The sequence below is a fragment of the Lithobates pipiens genome, unplaced genomic scaffold, assembly GCF_037356315.1.
Source record: "Lithobates pipiens isolate NorthernLeopardFrog02 unplaced genomic scaffold, aLitPip1_a1.2 Scaffold_16, whole genome shotgun sequence".
Lineage (NCBI taxonomy): Eukaryota > Metazoa > Chordata > Amphibia > Anura > Ranidae > Lithobates > Lithobates pipiens.
In genome coordinates this window covers 281,935,735-281,958,750 of record NW_027507748.1, presented here as the reverse complement: position 1 = coordinate 281,958,750, position 23,016 = coordinate 281,935,735, and the positions used below count along the sequence as shown (strand labels likewise).

The 23,016-nt window shown below is 45.7% G+C and overlaps 1 protein-coding gene across 1 annotated transcript in view; it reads right to left on the bottom strand.

Annotated features, from left to right (window-relative positions):
• Positions 1 to 23,016, bottom strand: part of GUCA1B (guanylate cyclase activator 1B) — a 109,057-nt gene that overhangs the window by 16,476 nt on the left and 69,565 nt on the right. The window contains exon 2 of the mRNA XM_077481523.1: positions 19,348 to 19,497. Within this exon, the coding sequence (XP_077337649.1) occupies positions 19,348 to 19,497 (150 nt within the window). The remainder of the gene's footprint in view (positions 1 to 19,347; positions 19,498 to 23,016) is intronic.

Below are 23,016 nucleotides of genomic sequence, written 5' to 3'. Positions count from 1 at the left end.
CACTAACTCCTACAGACGCCAACACACTACACAAGGCCACCGCGCTGGCGGCCTTATATAGTGTGGAGCGTGTACTACACAGCCTGAGCTATGAATGGCCACAGCAATCCTGCCTGTGGCCAATTATAGGCTACCCAAGGTGATTGTCTCAGACAGAGGTAGTCAGTTTGTGTCCCGGTTCTGGCGAGCCTTTTGTGCACAGTTGGGAATTCAGCTTGCTTTCTCCTCTGTGTATCACCCGCAGTCTAATGGGGCTGCAGAACGAGCCATTCAGTCCTTGAAGCAATTCCTACCTTGTTATATTTCTGACCATCATAACAACTGGTCAGACCTCTTACCGTGGGTGGACTTTGCTTGCAATAGTGCCTTGAATTCTGCTTCCCAATTGTCCTCGTTTATTGCGAACTATGGTTTCCAACCTTCCATGTTGCCTGACTCATTTGTTCCGCAGAGTATTCCTGCATTAGAGAAGCATCTCTGTGGCCTTCATTCCACTTGGGCACAAGTGCAGGAGGCTTTGTGACAGGCTAATGATAGGTATGGACTCCATGCTGACCACAGGCGTCTGCCTGCGCCTTCCTACCAGGTTGGGGACAGGGTCTGACTGTCATCTCGCAACCTCAGACTTTGTGTTACCTCTCTGGAGTTTGCACCTCGGTTTATTGGGCCTTTCCGTATTCTTCGCAGGATTAACCCAGTGGCTTACGCATTAGTCCTTCCTTCTAATATGCGTATCTCAAATGTATTTCATGTCTCCTTATTAAAACCTTTTGTCTGCAACCCTTTACCACCTTGGTTCCTCGTCCTCACCCTGTACAGGTGGAAACCATGAGGAGTATGAAGTACAGTCCATTGTTGACTATCGTAGGTTCTGTGGGAGCATTGGAGTGGTGCATTGGAAAGGGTTTGGTCCGGAGGTGCATTGGAAAGGGTTTGGCCCGAGGAACTCTCTTGGGTCTCATCCTCAAACGTACATGCCCCTGTCCTCCTTCGTGGTTTCCATAGACATTTTCCCCTCAAGCCCGGTGGTCCTCTGAGGGGGAGGGGTCATTGAGGAGGGGGTTCTGCCAGGGCTGGGCTCAGCCCTTCCTTCTCTGACCTGGCCACTCAGCTGTCGGCTAATTGCTAGCTCCTATCTCTCCACAGTGGCTCACCTGTTGAGGATCTCCTGCTCATCAGTCCCGCCTACTTAAGTCATCCAGCCCAGATGATCTCTGCCTTCGCCTTGGTCACATTTCTAGAGATGTTCTCCTGTGTTCCTGTAAAGACCTGCTTGACTGACATTCCTTCTGGCTCCAGATCCTGCTTGCTGTTCTTCTACACTCGTCTCTGGCTCCCTGACGTTTTGGCTTGTCTGACTATCCGTTCCAGTTCCTGAACTCTGGCTATGTTTTGACTACGTTTACTCTGTTTAACTTTTTTTTTATTATTATTATTATTATTATTAAACAAGTGAGATTCTGACAATCTGTGGGGCATCCTTAAGCGGAAGGTGGAGGAGCGCAAGGTCTCTAACATCCACCAGCTCCATTATGTTGTCATGGAAGTGTGGAACAGTACTCTAGTGGGCACCTGGGAAACTCTGATGAACTCCATGCCCAAGAAGGTTAAGGAAGTGCTGGAAAATAATGGTGGGCACACAAAATATTTTACACTTTGGGCCCAATTTGGACATTTTCACTTAGGGGTGTACTCACTTTTGATGACATTGGTTTAAACAGTGGCAGTGCCTCCATTAAGGGCACACGGGCGCCGCCCCCCTCTCTCCATCCACCCCCCTATATTAATAATGGCTAGATTCATGCATTGCACAAATCTATCCATGGCTGCTGCTGCCACCCCCTATTCAGACATCCATCCAGTGGTGGGGGTGTATTTTTTAAGAACTTGATTAGAGCCATAGGCTGTAATAGGCTTAATAAAAGAACTCTGAACGCAAAGCATTGCGCTCGCAGTTCACCCAGGTGTGTTAGAAAATTGAATTAACCACTTGACCACTGGGCACTTAAACACCCTTAATAACCAGACCAATTTTCAGCTTTCGGTGCTCTCACATTTTGAATGACAATTACTCAGTCATGCAACACTGTACCCATATGAAATTGTTGTCCTTTTTTTCACACAAATAGAGGTTTCTTTTGGTGGTATTTAATCACTGCTGAGTTTTAATTTTTTGTGCTATAAAATAAAAAAACTGAAAATTGTCATATTATCAGGTTATTTCTCACACACAGCATTCTGCTATTACTCCCGAGTATGGCAATACCACATGTGTGAGACTTTTACACAGCATGGCCACATACAGAGGCCCAACATGCAGGGAGCACCATCAGGCGTTCTGGAGCACCCAGGCCAATTCTGACATTTCTCTCCTACATGTAAAAATCATGTAGGTGGATAAAACGCTCGAAAATTACATAGAACCCCAAAACATTATATATAACAGTTTTGTTCTTTAAAAAAAAAAAAAACAGTAAAGTTAGCCCAATGTTTTTGCATAATGTGAAAGATGAAGTTACGCTGAGTAAACTGATACCTAACATCTCACCCTTCAAAATTGCACACGCTCGTGGAATGCCGCCAAACGTCGCTACTTAAAAATCCCCATAGGCGACGCTTTAAGTTTTTTTACTGGTTACATGTTTTGAGTTACAGCGATACCTCACATGTGTGGTTTGAACACCGTTTTCATATGTGGGCGGGACTTACATATGTGTTCGCTTCTGCATGCGAGCACATAGGGAAAGGGGCGCTTTAAAAAAAATATATTTTATTGTTCATTTTACTTTATTTATTTTAGTTTGACATTTTTTCCCCAAAAATATATTTTTTGATCACTTTTATTCCTATTACAAGGAATTTAAACATCCCTTGTAATAGGAATATGGCATGACAGGTCCTCTTTACAGTGATATATGGGGTCAATAAGACCCCACATCTCACCTCTAGGCTGGGAAGCCTGAAAAAAACCAAGAACTATTCTGGCTTTGATCATATTGGTGAGTCGGTAGAAGCACCGGGAGAGAGGAGGGGGATGTCCCCTCTCGTCTCCTGTAAGAACGATCAAGCAGCGGAACAGCAGCTATGATTGTTCTTATGGTGTAGGGAATCGCTGGCTGAAAAAGCTGATATCTGAATGATGCCTGTACCTACAGGCATCATTCAGATATCCCCGCACAAAGTCAAGGACATCATATGACAGCTGGTGGGTGGGAAGTGGTTAAAATGCATTTTTTTTAACACAAAGTTGTCCATTTTTACAATATTTCTAACACATAGCATATACATACCAAAAATGCCACCCCTAAATAGGTTCTCCTACTCCTCCTGAGTACGGCGATAACACATGTGTGAGACTTCCACAGCCTGGCAACATACAGAGGCTGAGTACAGCCGAGCATGGCCGAGCATGGCCAAGCATGGCTGGGTATCACCGAGTATTGCAGGGTATTGCAGGGTATCACCGAGTATGGTTGGGTATTGCAGGTTATCACCGAGTATGGCTGGGTATTGCAGGGTATCAGAGTATGGCGGAGCATGGCCGAGTATGGCTGGGTATTGCACGGTATTAGAGTATGGCTGAGCATGGCTGAGTATGGCTGGGTATTGCAGGGTATCAGAGTGTGGCTGAGCATGGGCGAGTATGGCTGGGTATTGCAGGGTATCACAGGGTATGGCTGAGCATGGCCGAGTATGGCTGGGTATTGCAGAGTATCACCGAGTATGGCTGGGTATTGCAGGGTATCACTGAGTATGGCTGGGCATTGCAGGGTATCACCGACTATGGCTGGGCATTGTAGGGTATCACTGACTGTGGCTGGGTATTGCAGGGTATCACCGACTATGGCTGGGTATTGCAGGGTATCACCGAGTATGGCTGGGTATTGCAGAGTATGGCTGGGTATTGCAGGATATCTCCGAGTATGGCTGGGTATGGCAATATATGGCTCTCCGAGTATTGGCAGGGTATTGCAGGCTATTGCAGAGTATTGCTGGGTATTGCAGATTATTGCTGGATATTGCAGAATATTGGCATGGCATTGCTGGGTATTGCAGAGTATTGGCAGGGCATCGCAGAGTATTGTCAGGGTATTGCAGAGTATGGCAGGGCATTGCTGGGTATTGCAGAGTATTGGCAGGGTATTGCAGAGTATTGGCAGGGCATTGCTGGGTATTGCAGAGCATTGGGTATGGCTGGGCATTGCAGAGTATTGGCAGGGCATTGCTGGGTATTGCAGAGTATTGGCAGGGCATTGCAGAGTATTGCAGAGTATTGGCAGGGCATTTCTGGGTATTGCAGTGTATCGGCAGGGCATTTCTGGGTATTGCAGAGTATTGGCAGGGAATTGAGGGGTTAATTGTCGGTGAGCAGCACTGTGGGCACTGCAGATCCAGTCCACAGCGCTGCTGATGCCGATCTCTCCCCTCCAACTGTACCGATCATAACATGACGCCGGTTTGTTTACAAGTGATCGCTCCGTCATTTCACAGAGCGATTACGTGGTAAACGGCCGCGATGAGCGGCTGTTTACTGTGATCCATGATGCAGGACCCGGCGGTCACGGATGCTCTCGAGTGCGCACCCCAAGGGGCACGTGAGAGCGGAATTCTGGGAGGACATCATATAACGGCCTCCCAGAGTTAAGCAACTGCCCTGTAGCCTTCATTCGGCTATAGGCCAGTTGTTAAGTGGTTAATATTCTCTTTATAACACTGAACACCTCTACGGGTGTGTTACTCGTCACCTGATTGGCTGACACGACGGGTGCTGTGATTGGATGCCTATTAGAAGGAGAGGAGGGGAAGAGATGCATGGAGGACAGCTCACGTCATCCTCCGCTACCCCACCGAGACAGGGTAAGTGCCGGGCAGATGGTGAGCAGGCGGGGAGGTCACAGTGGCAACTTTTGATGGGCACATTGGTGGCATTTGATGGGCACAGTGGCTGCAATTGATGGGCATAGTGGCTGCGTTTGATGGCCACAGTGGCTGCAATTGATGGGCACAGTGGCTGCATTTGATGGCATAGTGGCTGTTTTTGATGGCACAGTGACTGCGATTGATGTTTTTTTTTCAGAATTTTTCAGTTTGTTTGTGACCCCCCCCCCCCCAAAAGAATTTTTGAGCACCAGCTGCCACCGGGTTTAGACATTAATGGCTGTGTACAACAAAACTGGTGGAAGACAGCTCGCCGTCGTGCCCCGCTGCCCCACCGAGATAGGGTAAGTGCCGGGCAGACGGTGAGCGGGCGGGAGGGGGTCACAGTGGCAACATTTGATGGGCACAGTGGCTGAAATTGATGAGCACAGTGGCTGCATTTGATGGGCAAAGTGTCTGTGTTTGATGGCACAGTGGCTACAATTGATGGGTTTTTTTCTGAATTGTTCCGTTTGTTTGTGCCCCCCCCCCCCCAAAAAAAAATTTGAGCACCAGCTGCCACTGGGTTTAGACATTAATGGCTGTGTACAATAAAACTGGTCCAAAAAGATCCGCACACCCACTCTCCAAGTACCACCACTGCACCAAAAGTAACCTAAATGTGCAACAGCTGTTACTTTAAATTAAATAAATTTAAATAAGCATTTACAGTGTAAACGAAATGAAATAGTAGTGCTAAACAGTATCAATAAATAAACCCAGTGACCGGTGATAGTGATCAACACTCAAGCCGCGTACACACGAGCGGACTGTCTGGCCTACTTAGTCCGCCGAAACACATTTCAGCGGACAGTCCGCTCGTGTGTGGGCTTCAGCGGACTTTTTCAGCGTGCAGTCTGGCGGACTAAGTATTTCGGAATGTTGGAAATACTGTCCGCTGGACTCGCTTTTCGGCGGACAATCCGCCCGTGTGTGTGCCAGTCCGCCGTACTTTTGAAATGAGCGGACTTTTCCCGCCCGGAGAAAAGTCCGCTCATTTCGAGCGGGTCTCCAGGTAGGCGGGGCCCGCGAAGGAGACGTCGCTGGCCCCGCCGCCTGGTATGGACTTAAAGGGGAACCCCAACGCCGAAAAAAATCGGCGTGGGGGTCCCCCCCAAGTCCACAACAGACCCTTGTCCGAGCACGCTACCCGGCCGGCCAGGAAAGGGGGGGCGAGCGAGCGCCCCCCCCTCCTGAGCCGTACCAGGCCGCGTGCCCTCAACATGGGGGGGTGCCTCGGGGAAGGGGGGGCCGCGCGGCCCCCCCACCCCAAAGCACCTTTTCCCCATGTTGATGAGGACAAGGGCCTCTTCCCGACAACCCTGGCCATTGGTTGTCGGGGTCTGCGGGCGGGGGGCTTATCGGAATCCGGGAGCCCCCTTTTATGTCACATGGTGACCCCGCCCCCTTACGATGTCATAGTCCCCATGTGACATCAACCCATGTGACCAACCCATGTGACATAAAGCTGTGCAATAAAATATTTTAACCCTGTGTTGTGTTTTTTTTGTACTTTTTTTCACAGGTGAATGGGTAGGGGTACATTGTACCCCATACTCATTCACATAGGGTGGGGGGCCGGTATCCGGGGGCCCCCTTATTATCCGGGCCCCCCCTTTCCTGGCCGGCCGGGTAGCGTGCTCGGACAAGGGTCTGTTGTGGACTTGGGGGGGACCCCCACACCGATTTTTTTCGGCGTTGGGGTTCCCCTTTAAGTCCATACCAGGCGGCGGGGTCAGCGACGTCTCCTTCGCGGGCCCCGCCTACCTGGAGACGCGCTCGAAATGAGCGGACTTTCCTCCGCGTGTGTGGGCGAGTCCGTTCATTTCAAAAGTAGGGCGGATAGTATGGCGGACTTAGTCCGCCGTATTAGTCCGCTCAAAAAGTGCCGTGTGTGGGCAAGTCCGTTCATTCGAAAGTATGACGGACTGTCCGTCGGATTGTCTGACGGACTAAGTTGGCCAGACAGTCCGCCACGTGTGTACGCGGCTTAATACATAAACAACTAATAATAATGTTTGTGCAAAAATAGTCCATAAATGAGACTGGATTGTCTCAAAATATATCCTGATGTGGGATCTTCAAAACTTTCACCACACCACGTGCACTAAGTGTTTCCACTCTTACAGGGTTAGATATCCACCAATATCCAGAAGTGACACCCGATATCATAGACTCTCCATATATAATGAAACAAAGTGCTCCAATATTGCAATATCATTGTAAAACGGTTATTCTATTAAAACAGCTTCAAACATTGACGTATTGACATATAAGCACAAATCAATGAAGCCTAGAGGCATCCACTTGCAGCAGCAAGTACTAGTGTAATGTTGTCTCTGCAGACACAGCATCGGTGAACTGAATCTCACCAGCCAAAGATCTTGATCCTCTGAGCGTCACTTCCGGTATAGCATGTAAAAACTGATTGTCGTTACAACCACGTATCAACGTTTATATAATGACTTAGGCCCCTTTCACACATGCAGACGATATGTCCGTATTTCATCCATCCGTTTGCGGATGAAATACGGACATACATTCATCCCTATGGGATAGCGGGTGTCTGCGGATGAGCATCCGCAGACACCCGATTTCGTCCGCCTCCGCAACAGTCCGATTCTGCAGACGGAGGAAAATCCTATTTCTGCAGAGCGGATCGGACAAACACGGACAGACGGTCCGTGCTCGTCCGATCCCCATAGAGGAGAGCGGAGAGCTGACAGGGCGGTCCCCGCACAGTGTGCGGAGACCGCCCTGTCCGCAGCCAGCTCAGCGGGGACAATGGAGCGATCCCCGCTGAGCGAGCGGATCTTCACGGGGCAGATCATTACTGATCCGCCCCGTGTGAAAGAGGCCTTACTGGGATTGGCTGTACAACACCGCAACCCTCCCTTTATAGTGCCTTGTTTATTAAACGAGAGGCACCTGCAGCACATGTGCTAACAGCGTGTCACCATAACCACAGTATAGCCAGCACTTCCTCTGTCTATACTCATATTGCAAGATACAACAACAATCATAGTCAGCGCATTCATATAAAATCTGAACAGTATAAAGCAAAAGCGATTTCACCACTGTTAATCACTGAATAAATGCAAATGCATATACTGTGTGAGGGGTTAGCTCGGCAGCGGGTGTGTGTGACCCCCTGGATGGGTTCACAACACAAAGTCAGGCACAGCAGACAGCGGTGTAGGTTCAAAAAACAAAAGGTCCGGTTTATTTATGCTCCATGCAGTGATACATATAACAGCCAAACAAAATAAAACAAGAAAATAAATCCTGGTCAGCTTGACCTCTAACTACACACATAGACTCCCTGTCTAACAACTGGGTACAGCCTTGTGCTGTACCAGTCCCTGCCTTTGTAGTAAAGGTTTTGCCACACAGGCGTTAACTCACCGCACAGTACAGGTGACACACTCCCCAGTCTATACAACACAAAACTGGTTCCAGGATGGAGCATCTCCCTATGCATGCTGGGGTTTTTTGTAGAGGCCTTAATGAGCCCACTTGCTTCAGCTGGGCTCATTAACTCTTCCCCTCTAATTGTAAAAGTCTGCATAAAGCCTGAATCTAGGACACACATATTTACCATCCTGGATACAACCAGGTGACTTCACCTGCCTGCTGCCACATACCCCCCCCCTCTTGTTTCAACCTTGGGGTTGTAACACCAGCAGTCAGACACGCATGTATCCGAGACAAAGCATCCACATTCCCCATTTTAACACCAGGGCGATGCTTAACTGTAAAGTTAAATTCCTGTAGGGCTAGGAACCACCTATTTACTCTTCTATTGGTCTCCTTGTTCTGAGCCATCCACTTTAAAGGAGCATGATCAGTCACCAGGTCAAAGTGCCTACCTAGCAGATAGTACCGAAGGGAATCTAGAGCCCACTTCACTGCTAAACATTCCTTCTCAATCGTGGAGTAATTTACCTCATGGGACTTTAACTTCCTGCTGAGGTAAATGACTGGGTGCTCTTCCCCGTTCCAGACCTGGGATAACACTGCTCCTAACCCAACGTCTGATGCATCAGTTTGTACCACGAAGTCCTTAGAGAAGTCTGGTGAGTACAACACTGGCTGGCTACATAAGGCTGTTTTTAAGGACTGAAATGCTTCCTCAGCCTCTGGGGACCATTTAACCATAACCGACTCTTTCCCTTTTGTCAGGTTGGTGAGGGGCACAGCCTGAGAAGCAAAATGGGGAATGAATCGTCGATAATAGCCAGCGATTCCCAGAAAGGCTCGTACCTGTTTCTTGCTGTTGGGACGTGGCCAACTCTGTATGGCCTCGACTTTATTGACTTGGGGTTTTATCACCCCCCTCCCAATAGTGTACCCAAGATATTTGGCCTCCTCCTGTCCAATGGTACACTTCTTTGGATTGGCCGTAAACCCAGCTTCCCGGATAGAGTCTAGGACTGCTTGTACTTTTGGCAAATGTGAGACCCAGTCTGTGCTATGGATAATCACATCATCCAGGTAAGCTGCAGCATATTTCTGATGGGGCCTCAGAATCTTATCCATTTTCCGCTGGAATGTTGCCGGTGCATTCTGTAACCCAAACGGCATTCTCTTATATTGGAATGCCCCATCTGGGGTTACAAACGCAGTTTTCTCCTTGGCCGACTCGGCCAGGGGAATTTGCCAATACCCTTTGGTGAGATCAAGAGTTGTCATATATCGGGCTGTTCCCAGCCGGTCAATCAACTCATCTATACGTGGCATGGGGTAGGTGTCAAATTTTGTAACTTTATTTAATTGTCTAAAATCGTTACAAAACCGCCAGCTCCCATCAGGTTTGGGCACTAGTACGATAGGACTGGACCAGTCACTCTGGGACTCCTCTATCACACCCAATTCCAGCATCCTTTGAACCTCCCCACGTATTGCCTCCCGTCGGGCCTCTGGTATTCTATAAGGTTTTAGTTTTACCCTTTCTCCTGGCGGGGTGATAATGTCATGCTCTACGCCAGATGTTTGTCCCGGAAGTTCAGAGAAAATCTCTTTGTTACGAAGTACAAACTCTTTAACCTCCTGTTGTTGGGGTTTCGATAAGGTGTCTGCTATTCCAACCTCAGGAACTAAGCAATCAGGCTGTACTTGTGACAAAGTCTCTGCGACTAGGGATTCCCTATCCCTCCAGGCTTTCAGCAGATTGACGTGATAGATCTGCTCCGGCTTTCGCCTTCCTGGCTGTCTAACCCTGTAGTTCACCTCACTAATTTTTTCAATTACTTCATATGGACCTTGCCATTTGGCCAGAAATTTGCTTTCAACCGTAGGGACTAGCACCAAGACCCTATCCCCCGGGGAAAAAGTACGGGTCTTGGCCCCACGGTTGTACACTCTCTGCTGTGCTAACTGCGCTTGGGTTAAATGTTCCTTTACAATTGGCATTACCTGTGCAATTCTATCTTGCATCAGGGCGACATGCTCAATCACACTCCTGTGAGGAGAACTCTCATTTTCCCAAGTTTCCTTGGCGATATCCAGCAGCCCTCTTGGGTGTCTCCCATAGAGCAACTCGAAAGGTGAGAAACCCGTAGAGGATTGGGGTACCTCCCTAATGGCAAACATCAGATAGGGTATTAGACAATCCCAATTCTTTCCATCTCTATCCACCACCTTCTTTAACATTTGTTTTAGGGTTTTGTTGAATCTTTCAACCAACCCATCTGTTTGGGGGTGATACACAGATGTACGCAATTGCTTCACTTTGTACAACTTGCATAATTCTTTCATAACCCGGGACATAAAGGGTGTACCTTGGTCCGTAAGCAGTTCCTTACAAATACCCACGCGGCTAAAAACAAGAGATAGCTCTTTGGCTATGGTTTTGGCCGAGGTATTTCGGAGAGGAATTGCTTCCCGATAACGGGTGGCATAGTCCAAAATAACCAAAATGTACTGATGCCCCCTAGCAGACTTCATTATCGGACCTACCAAATCCATTGCGATCCTCTCAAAGGGGACCTCAATGATAGGAAGAGGTACCAGTGGGTTACGGAAATGTGGCATAGGTGCCGACTTCTGACACACAGGGCAGGAGGAACAATACTTTTCTATTTCCTTCATGACCCCAGGCCAATAGAATCTCTGCAGTACCCTCTCTCTGGTTTTCTCTGTCCCCAGATGACCTCCCAGAATGTGTCCATGAGCCAATTCTAACACCAACTTCCTGTAAGGTTTGGGCACTACAAGTTGCTCAATGGTTTCTTCTGCCCTTTGAGCCACTCGATATAGCAGGTCCCTTTCCATAGTGAAGTAAGGATAAGGGCAAGTCTTATCTGGGTTCACTAACTAGCCATCTATTTTCACCACATTTTCCCGTGCCTTTATTAGGGTGGGGTCTTTTAACTGTTCTGTGGCCAAATTTTCCCTGTGAACCTCAAGATCCGAAAACTCCACAGACGGCATGTTTTCATCTGAGGATGTTGGCTCCTCCCCAGTTTCTCGAGTTTCCCCCACCAATACCGACAAGGGAAATTCAGGAGAGTCCTCACCACTCCCAGAGGAATTCTGGTCATCTTCCTGGTTTATAGGGGCACCAATGGGGGCCTCAGGACAATCCCAGAGTTCCCAGAATTTTGGAAAATCCCTTCCCACAATAGCATCATGTGGTAAGTAAGCCACTAACCCCACCTGATGAGAGAGGTTACCTTTGGGGGTCTCAAAAAACACTGAAGTTACAGGATACTCTCGGGTGTCCCCATGTACACAAATAACAGCCACCCTGTTCTTGCCAGAGACCTCTGTAGTAACTAATTCAGCTTTTATCAATGTTACCAGGCTACCTGAATCTAGCAACACATCAACATGTCTACCATTAATACACATTTTACATAAATGTTTCTCAGGTCCCCGAATGGCAGTGCATGCAACTGTCGCAAACAGCGACTGACGTCTCTCCCTTATAAAGTCACATTGCATAGGCTCATCCACAACTGGGCAATTGGCTGCAATATGTCCCTCTTGCCGGCAGCGGTAGCAAATAATCTTTTTCGCTGCCTCTTGCAGCATGGGCTTCCTGGGCTGCTCCCGCCAGACCTTAGGTAGAACTCCCACCCTCTCACTCTCTCCACCCTCACCCCTTGGAGTCATCTTACCCGCCACTGGGGATGATCTGGTCTTAGGGGGGAAAGTCCGTGAGTCCCTGGAAGAGGTGGTCAAGTTCTCTGTAGCCAAGTACCTCTCAACCAGATCCACAAGTTTATCTGCATTTTCTGGGTCTCCATGGCTTACCCATTTTTGGATGGCAGTAGGAAGAGCTCTCAGGAAACGATCCATAACCACACGTTCCACAATGTTTGGTGCAGTCAAAGTCTCTGGCTGCAGCCACTTCCTGCTCAGGTGAATGAGATCATACATTTGAGACCTGGGAGGTTTTCTAACCTGAAAAGTCCAGTTATGCACACGCTGAGCCCGGACGGCCAGGGTGACACCCAGCCGTGCCAATATTTCTGCTTTTAGCACCACATAGTCTTTTGCTTGGTCAGGCTCTAGGTCATAATAAGCTTTCTGCGATTCCCCAGTTAACAGAGGGGCCACCAGTCCAGCCCATTGCTCCTTAGGCCACTTTTCCCTTTCAGCAGTCCTTTCAAATGTGGTCAAAAACACCTCCGGATCATCCTCTCCAGTCATTTTTGTCAGTAAACGGCTCACACCAAAGGATGCGGTATTATTGTAACCACTTGCTTCATTGGTCTGCGGACGTTGCTGTATTAATGTCTCTATTTTCTGTTGAAAATTCTGCTCTTGCTTCTGCAACAGGTCTATGAAGCGGGCTTCAGATCGCTGCTGGGCTTGTTGCTGAGCTTCCAAACTCTGCTGGTGAGCCTTCTGCTGATTTTCCAAACTCTGCTGCAAAGTTGCATTTGTCTGCTGCTGGGCTGCAAGGCTCTGTTGTTGAGCTGCAAGGCTCTTTTGTAAACCTGCATTTGTTTGCTGCTGATTTGCATTTGCTTGTTGCTGGTTTGCATTTGCTAGAGCCAGCTGTCTCAGTATCTCCTCCATGCTGGCCTTAACAAAAAAAAAAAAAAAAAGAGCCAAAATTCTCCACCAACTGTGAGGGGTTAGCTCGGCAGCGGGTGTGTGTGACCCCCTGGATGGGTTCACAACACAAAGTCAGGCACAGCAGACAGCGGTGTAGGTTCAAAAAACAAAAGGTCCGGTTTATTTATGCTCCATGCAGTGATACATATAACAGCCAAACAAAATAAAACAAGAAAATAAATCCTGGTCAGCTTGACCTCTAACTACACACATAGACTCCCTGTCTAACAACTGGGTACAGCCTTGTGCTGTACCAGTCCCTGCCTTTGTTGTAAAGGTTTTGCCACACAGGCGTTAACTCACCGCACAGTACAGGTGACACACTCCCCAGTCTATACAACACAAAACTGGTTCCAGGATGGAGAATCTCCCTATGCATGCTGGGGTTTTTTGTAGAGGCCTTAATGAGCCCACTTGCTTCAGCTGGGCTCATTAACTCTTCCCCTCTAATTGTAAAAGTCTGCATAAAGCCTGAATCTAGGACACACATATTTACCATCCTGGATACAACCAGGTGACTTCACCTGCCTGCTGCCACAACTGCTAAACAATAAATGTAAATATATGTATCATAAACTTAAAAAACATCTATATAAAACATGTTTTCATATAAATAAAAACCCTTTAACCTTTACATTACTACATAGCAACCTACCTCAAAATAACTCAATTTGGAAATAGAAAAAAAGGTCTATGTGCATGTGTGTTTGGGCGCCGGACACAGTGCACTATGGGAAGTGCCACATCTATGCAGTCACGAGATTGCAGGCAAGGTGCTTCATTTGCAGGCTTTTAACCCACCTTGCAGCGAAATCCATCATGCCGAGCAGCATCCGCCCATAGTATTACGACGGGCAGATGGTTTGTTGTTCAAGTTACTTCCAGCTTCCCCATTCCAGAGACCAGATGGAAAACGGAAGTGACGTTGGCAGCTCTGTGAGACGCACTGCCTGAGCAGAGCTGCTTATGTAAAGTAAGTAGGATGGCTACCAGTGCCAGGCTGTTGTATCATATTTGTAAGTGGGGGGTTGGGGCAGAGTGAATAATATTATAATTCATGTGCATATCTCCCTCTTATGCTTCACTTACACTGCACAGTGTGAACATTTGATATGGCACAGTGGCTGCGTTTGATGGGCACAGTAGCAGCAATTGATGGTCACAGTGGCTGCGTTTGATGGTACAGAGGCGGCAATTGATGGCACAGTGGCTGCGCTTGATGGGCACAGTGGCTGCACTTGATGGTCACAGTGGCGGCAATTGATGGTGCAGTGGCGGCAATTGATGGCCCAGTGGCGGCAATTGATGGGCACAGTGGCTGCATTTGATGGCACAGTAGCTGCGTTTGATGGCACAGTGGCGGTGATTGATGGCACAGTGGCGGTGATTGATGGCACAGTGGCGGAAATTAATAGCACAGTGGCGGCAATTGATGGGCACAGTGGCTGCATTTGATGGCACAGTGGCTGCGTTAGGTGGTACAGTGAGGCTGCAATTGATGTTTTTTTTGTTCAGAATTTTTCGGTTTGTTTGCGCCCCCCCAAAAAATTTTGAGCACCAGCTGCCACTGGTGCAATGTTTGAAGCTGTTTTAATAAAATAAAAATTTTACAACGATACTGCACTATTGGAGCACTTTATTTAATTATATATGGAGAGTCCATGATATCGTGTGTCACGTCTGGATATTGGTGGATATCTAACCCTGTAATGCCATGTACACATGACCAGACTTTCCAGACTAGGTCCGATGGTCTTCCCGAAGGACTTTTCAGCGGAGTTCTGACAGACTTTCCGAACGAACAGACTTGGCCACACGCAATCACTCCAAAGTCCAACGGATTTGAACGTGATGACGTACAACCGGACTAGAATAAGGAAGTTCATAGCCAGTAGCCAATAGCTGCCCTAGCTTCGGTTTTCGTCCGTCGTACTAGCATACAGACGAACAGATTTTTCAACCGGACTCGAGTCCCTTGGAAAGATTTGAAACGTGTTCTAAATTTAAAGTCCGTCTCATTTTTAGACAGCAAAGGTCCAATGAAGCCCACACACGATCAAATCGTTCCGTCGGACCTTTGCTGTCGAAAAGTCCGGTCGTGTGTACACGGCATAAGGGTTGATGCTGTTTTGCCGAGCATGAAAGTGCATCGTCATTCTGTGAGTTTTTAACCAAAGGGGAGTGGAAACACTGAGTGCATGTGGTGTGGTGAAAGTTTTGAAGAACCTACATCAGGATATATTCAGCATTTCTTGCTTGAGACAATCCAGTCTCATTTATGGACTATTTTTGCACAAACTTTATAATTAGTTGTTTATGTATTAGTGTTGATCACTATCACCTGTCACTGGGTTTATTTATTGATACTAAAAAGCAAGAGTGAAGGTAAGGTTGCGCTATGGAGCAGTTTAATATATTTGTGGTATGAGCGGCCTCTATTAAATTTCCACCCAATGAGGGTGAAACAACTAGTGAGGTAAAAAAGGGAAATAGACTTGGCGCTATACCTTTGGTTTGTAAAAAGTGAAAACTATAATTTGTATAAATTTTCCAGCTTGCTGGTAAGTGATGAAAACCTATCTATTTATGATGACCAATAATCTCTAGTGGTTTTTTATATAAAAAAGAAAAGAAAAGAAAACATATGCACCTATGTAAATGCTGTAAAGTGCTAATCAAAGAAACCATAAATGAACATACAATTGCTATGATTAGTCAAACCAACTAATCACTAATCATAGCAATTGTATGCTCATTTATGGTTTGTTTGATTAGCACTTTACGGCATTTACATAGGTGCATATGTTTTCTTTTCTTTTCTTTTTTATATAAAAAACCACTAGAGATTATTGGCCGTCATAAATAGATAGGTTTTCATCACTTACCAGCAAGCTGGAAAATTTATACAAATTATAGTTTTCACTTTTTACAAACCAAAGGTATAGCGCCAAGTCTATTTCCCTTTTTTACCTCACTATTTATTGATACTGTTTAGCACTACTATTTACTTTACTTTACACTGTAAATGCTTATTTAAATGTATTTAATTTAAAGTAGCAGCTGTTGCACATTTAGGTTACTTTTGGCGCAGTGGTGGCACTTGAAGAATGGGTGTATGGATCTTTTTGGACCAGTTGTATTGTACACAGCCATTAATGTCTAAACCCAGTGGCAGCTGCTGCTCAAAATTTTTTGGGGGGCCACAAACAAACTGAAAATTTTTTGAAAAAAAAAAAAGACCAATTCCAGCCACTGTGCCATCAAACGCAGCCACTGTGCCCATCAATTGCAGCCACTGTGCCCATCAATTGCAGGCACTATGCCATCAAACGCAACCACTGTGCCCATCAAACGCAACCACTGTGTCCATCAATTTCTGCCACTGTGCCCATCAAATGCAGCCACTAAGCCCATCAAAAGTTGCTACTGTGATCCCACGCCCACTCACCAAGTGCCCAGCACTTACCCTATCTTGGTGGGGCAGCAGGGGATGACAAAGAGCTGTCCTCCACCAGTTTTGTTGTACACAGCCATTAATGTTTAAACCCAGTAACCCAGTGGCAGCTGGTGCTCAAAAAATAATAATTTTGGGGGGGGGGGGGGGGGCACAAAAAAACATCAATTGCAGCCACTGTGCCATCAAACACAGCCACTGTGCCATCAAATGCAGCCAGTGTGCCCATCAATTGCAGCCATTGTGCCCATCAATTGCAGCCACTATGCCATCAAATGCAGTTGATCTCTATTACTTATCACTGGGTTTATTTATTTATTCTGTTTATCGCTACTATTTACTTTAGTTTACACTGTAAATGCTTATTTATATTAATGGCTGTGTGAGGGGGAAATTTACACTGTTATACAAGCAGTGCACTCACTACTTTACATTGTAGCAAAGTGTAATTTATTCAGTATTGTCACATGAAAAGGTATAAAAAAATATTTACAAAAATGTGTGGGGTGTACTCACTTTTGTGCAATACTGTATATCTATATAGATATATTATTATTATACACGATTTATATAGCGCCAACAGTGATGCGCTTTAGAATGTGGGGGGGGGGGGGGGAAGCACAATTACAATACAGTTCAAAACAGAAGGGACAGGAGGGCCCTGCTTCTGAAGCTTACATTATAAAGTATATACAGTATCTCACAAAAGTGAGTACACTAATTTTTCTAAATATTTTATTATATCTTTTCATGCGATAACACTGAAGAAATTACACCTTGCTACAATGTAAAGTAGTGAGTATACAACTTGTATAAATTTGCTGTCCCTCCAAAATAACTCAACACACAGCCATTATGTCTAAACCACTGGCAACAAAAGTGAGTACACCCCTAAGTGAAAATGTCCAAATTTGGCCCAAAGTATCAATATTTTGTGTGGCCACCATTTCCAGCACTGCCTTAACCTTCTTGGGCATGGAGTTCACCAGAGCTTCACAGGTTGCCACTGGAGTCCTCTTCCACTCCTCCATGACGATATCACAGCGCTGGTGGATGTTAGAGACCATGCGCCCTTCCACCTTCCGTTTGAGGATTCCCCACAGATGCTCAATATGGTGGTTTAGGTCTGAAGACATGCTTGGGCAGTCCATCACCTTTACCCTCAGCTTCTTTAGCAAGGCAGTGGTCGTCTTGGAGTTGTGTTTGGGGTCATTATAATGTTGGAATGCTGCCCTGCTGCCCATCTCTGAAGGGAGGGGATCATGCTCTGCTTCAGTATGTCATAGTACATGTGGCATTCATGGTTCCCTCAGTGAATTGTAGCTCCCTAGTGCAAGCAGCACTCATGCAGCCCTAGACCATGACACACCCACCACCATGCTTGGCTGTAGGCAAGACACACTTGTCTTTGTACTCCTCACCTGGTTGCCTCCACACACGCTTGAAACCATCTGAACCAAATACGTTTATCTTGGTCTCTTCAGACCACATGACATGGTTCCCGTAATCCATGTCCTTAGTCTGCTTTTCTTCAGCAAACTGTTTGCAGGCTTTCTTGTGCATCATCTTTAGAAGAGGCTTCCTTCTGGGATGACAGTCATGCAGACCAATTTGATACAGTGTGCAGCATATGGTCTGAGCACTGACTGGCTGACCCCCCCCCCACCCATTCCACCTCGGCTGCAATGCTGGCAGCACTCCATATGTCTATTTCCCAAAGACAACCTCTGGATATGATGCTGACCACGTGTACTCAACTTCTAAGTGGAACTTATCCTGTTAAATTGCTGTATGGTATTGGCCACCGTGCTTCAGTTCTGTTTCAGGGTCTTGCAATCTTATAGCCTAGGCCAGTAATGGCGAACCTTGGCACCCCAGATGTTTTGGAACTACATTTCCCATGATGCTCGTGCACTCTGCAGATAGTTGAGCATCATGGGAAATGTAGTTCCAAAACATCTGGGGTGCCAAGGTTCGCCATCACTGGCCTAGGCTATCTTTATGTAGAGCAACATTTTTTTTTTCAGATCCTCAAAGAGTTCATTGCCATGAGTTGCCATGTTGAACTTCCAGTGACCAGAGTGAGAGCGATAACACCAAATTTAACACACCTGCTCTCCATTCACACCTGAGACCTTGTAACAGTAATGCGTCACATGACATTGGGAGGGAAAATAGCTAATTGGCCCCAATTTGGACATATTCATTTAGGGGTGTACTCACTTTTGTTGCCAGCAGTTTAGACATTAATAGCTGTGTGTTGTGGTATTTTGAGGGGAAAGCAAATTGACACTATTATACAAGCTGCACACTCACTACTTTACATTGCAGCAAAGTGCAATTTCACTGTCATTTCAATAAAATATTTACAAAAATGTGAGGGGTGTACTCACTTTTGTGAGATACTGTATATGCATTTTATGAAAGTTTCTTCAGTTGTATGTACATGTATTTTATGGTTCACATGCTGATGATTTAAAGTCAATGCAAATCCCCCATACAACATTCACTTAAGATTATGTGAGATCTTTCCCCTGGATCTAGCAAGCACAGAGCAGAGTGCTGATGTCTTATCTTAATCTGCAGTCCTTCTTCTTCTGATCTTTTCCCTCACTAATTTCAGTTGTGAGGACCTCGCATCAGGAAGTACAGACTGATGAAGACTGAAGATGAGGTAGAGTCAGTAATGATTTTAAATGTGACTGAATTTCCTATTCATTTAAATGTTTCATCTTGTACTGAAATCCAAATTTCTTCTATCATCAAATATAATAAATCTTTGTGTAATTATTTTATTTTATACTACAACATTTTTATATTTAAATGACTGATAAACACACAATATACAATACATACAGTGTACACACACACATGTAAATTCAGTTATACAGCATATGTGTACAACTTACCTCAACTATCTCTAGAAGCTCTGTTTTGTCTATGCAGCCATTTCCATCTCTGTCATAAACCTTGAAAGTCCACTTCAATTTATGTTCAAGTTTTCCTCGTAAAACTAGATTTAGAGCTGCCACATATTCCAGAAAATCTATAGTATTGTCCTGTAAATGACAAGCAAGGTACAGCATTTGCTTACTTTGGATGAGTTACTAGGTAACAAAATCTAGGAACAATTTTATCATGTGTTTGGTTAATGCATTAAGTAGTAGGGAACATACTATATTCCTAAAGGACAAATTGGAGATATAATGACAGTATTTTTTCAGAAATAAATAATTGCAGCTTAAAACCTTACTTCTGAGTGCGCATGCGCAGAGCTCCGAGGATGGCCGTCTGAGCCAAGAGCTCTGCTCCAGCCGGGCATAGCGGCGCCATGGCAGACAGACCGGCAAACGCACAGACATTAAATTTTACAGGCAGATTCCCTATTAACTCGGTAGTACCCCTCAATAGCCAAACTTAATTTAGGAAGGACTCAAAGATGGCCGCCCCTATTCAGAATACAGAACCCAGCGCACTCTGCCTCACAGAGCAAATGCAAGTATTCTCCTCTGAGACATTGACCTTTACCTCAGAGCTTCAGACAGGCCTCCCTCAGGTACTCATACCCCCACTGGCATACACTGAGCCCCTCACTAGCCACTTAATACCTGACCATTCCATAGTCCCCTCAGCGCTAAGTTTCCCTCTCAGACTAGCTCAGTCCCCTCAGAGGCCCTCTCCAGAGAGCAGGCATTTCTAATGACGGACCTATTCAAAGGTTTTCAGAACTCCTTGACAGAGGACTAGCACATACAGTGGCTAAAATTACTGGAGACCTGAAGGCCGACTTTCAAAATCTAGGAACAAGATTTGACGCTATAGAACACAAATTGGAAGAAACAGTGGCTGCATCGAACCAAAATGTGAAACACTTATACACTGTCCAGGAACAACTAGATTTCGCTATTTCCAGAATCTACGACCTGGAAAACAAGTATTAAATTAGGATCAGGGGGCTACCTGAATCTGTTTTGGACATACCATCAGCAGTCCAGGAAATTATCAGAACCATGATTCCTAATATCCCCCAGCACCGTCTAAAACTGGATAGAGCCCACAGAGCTCTGGGGCCTCCTAGAAAGGATGGAAACCCCAGAGATCTTATCGCCAAGCGCCATTTTTATGCCGTAAAAGAAGAGGTCATGAAACAGTCCAGATCTACTCAAATAATCTGCCATGGCCACCCAATTCAGCTTTTCGCAGATCTATCCCCTGATATGATTCAACACAGGAGGGCACTGAAGCCACTTTTACCGATCTTCACACAGAAAGACATAAAATACAGATGGGCCTTCCCATTCGCAGTCAAGTTTACTGACAAGGGGAGATCCTACTCCTTTTTCAGCTTCCAGGAAGGGGAGGAGATTGCTGCTACAACTCAAATTCATCTCGCAAGAAGCAAAAATGGATGCTGCTACTGCCTGTTCTGGCTGACCAAAAGACCCAACCCAACAAGCCCACAAGGCCCTCTTTGGAACAAGGGAAGGGATGAAGAAAAGCTAGGACGATGGACCCACCTGATCAATGATTCTTACACCAATCTTGTTCCTTGTCTCTTAATCTGACTTAGAGTTTGCTCACAGAACTATCTGTGACACTTCTTAGCCCTTGTACACACGGTCGGAGATTCCGACGGAATGTGTCAGATCGGACCGTAGTGTCGGATAATCCGACTGTGTGTGGTCTCCATCGGACTGTTTCCGTCAGAATATCCGACGGACCAAGTTTTCCAACTTGTCTATAAAATTTTCCGACAACATGCTCCGATCGGACATACTCCGATCATGTGTAGCCTACTCCGATGGACAAATTGCCACGCATGCTCAGATCAAATTCCTAGACCAAAGCTATTGGCTACTAGCCTGAACGTAGTCCCGTCGTAATGAAATAACGTCATCACTTTATGTACAATCGGATTTTCCAACAACTTTGTCCGACCGTGTGTATGCAACAGTTTCGAACAAAATCCGTCGGACAAAATCCAACGGATTTGATTGTCAGAATGTCCGACCGTTTGTGTACAAGGGCTAAAGGGTTTCTACCCCCATTTGTTCTTCTATTCCCCTTGCCTGTTCTATAGTTGTTCACAATCCCATAGACTTCTTATCTTTTAGTCTATACGTTCCAATTATACGCTTATGGACATTAACAGTATACATCTGTCATAGATGTCTAGTTCCTCGTGGAAAAACTTAATTCTCAGAGAATTGTGACATTGTATAATTGCATAAATCAATCTTGTCGTGCTATGTTTGTTAATCATTTTTTCTGTTGCGGGCACCCTGTGCGAGGGTGGTCTACATGCGTATCCACCTATTCCTTACAAATCCGCTGGTCTCTAGGAACTAGGTTGTCTGTATCCCACAGGTCTTCTATCCCACAGACTTCTATTGTTTTTTTTCCAGGCTTCAGGGGGTGTCTCCCCTCCTGAACCCTGATTCTGTATGATAGGAGACATTTCTCTTTCCTTTTTCCTTTCTCCTCTTTTCTCTTCCTGTTCTCTTCCTCTCTCTATTGATATGTGTCTAACCTCTCATTATGTTAGATCATTATGGGGAGATCCTACTCCTTTTCCAGCTTCCAGGAAGGGGGGAAATTGCTGCTACAACTCAAATTCATCTCACAAGAAGCAAAAATGGATACCGCTAATGCCTGTTCCAGCCCGACCAAAAGGTCCAACCCAACAAGCCCACAAGGCCCCCTTTGGAACAAGGGAAGGGGTGAAGAAAAGCAAGGACGATGGACCCACCTGATCAATGATTCTTAAACCACTCTTGTTCCTTGTCTCTTAATCTGACTTAGCCCTTGTACACACGTTCAAAAAAACAAAAAATAAATGCATCCAAAAAAAAAAAATCTAAAATTGTGTAGATGTGACGAAATCCAAAATTGTATTGCCGAAATGGTTAAAAAAGAGTCAGGAAATACGTACAGGAGAAGTGTGTGTGACTATGAACATCAAAAGAAGTTCCTTCTTGCAGCATTGTAAAGAACAAGAGAATGCGCTTCATGAAAGAATTTTTAACATTGCAGCGTGACGAATGTGCTATATCGATTACGAGCAGTCGTTTTACGAGCGCTTCCGTGTCGAAATTTGAATGTGAGCATGCGTGGCACCTTGTCCGTCGGAGTAGGCTACAGATGATCGGAATGTGTCCGATCGGAGCGTACAATTTTGGATTTCGTCACATCTACACAATTTTAGATTTTTTTTTTTTTTTGGATGCATTTATTTTTAGTTTTTTCCTAAACGTCTCCTTTTTTGACAGTTTGCTAATTTCTCCATTTTTTGGGGTGTGTTTTGTGTGTAAACTTACCACAACAACATTATTATATTTTTTAGATTTTCTTTTTTAATCTACAGGAGGTTGTTTAGTGTTGGTACCCCTTGTTATTCATTTCACTTTTTTTTTGTGAAATGTACCTGCCTGCTCACAAATAAACTGGCCTTTTGGAAGGAAAACATATACGCAAGTATTTCCTCAAACAAAAAAACCTTTATTTTGGTCGCAATAAAATAAAAAGAGCAAGGCAGCGCTGGAGAAACTTGTTATTTTGGTGCAGCCTTTGGCCCCCAG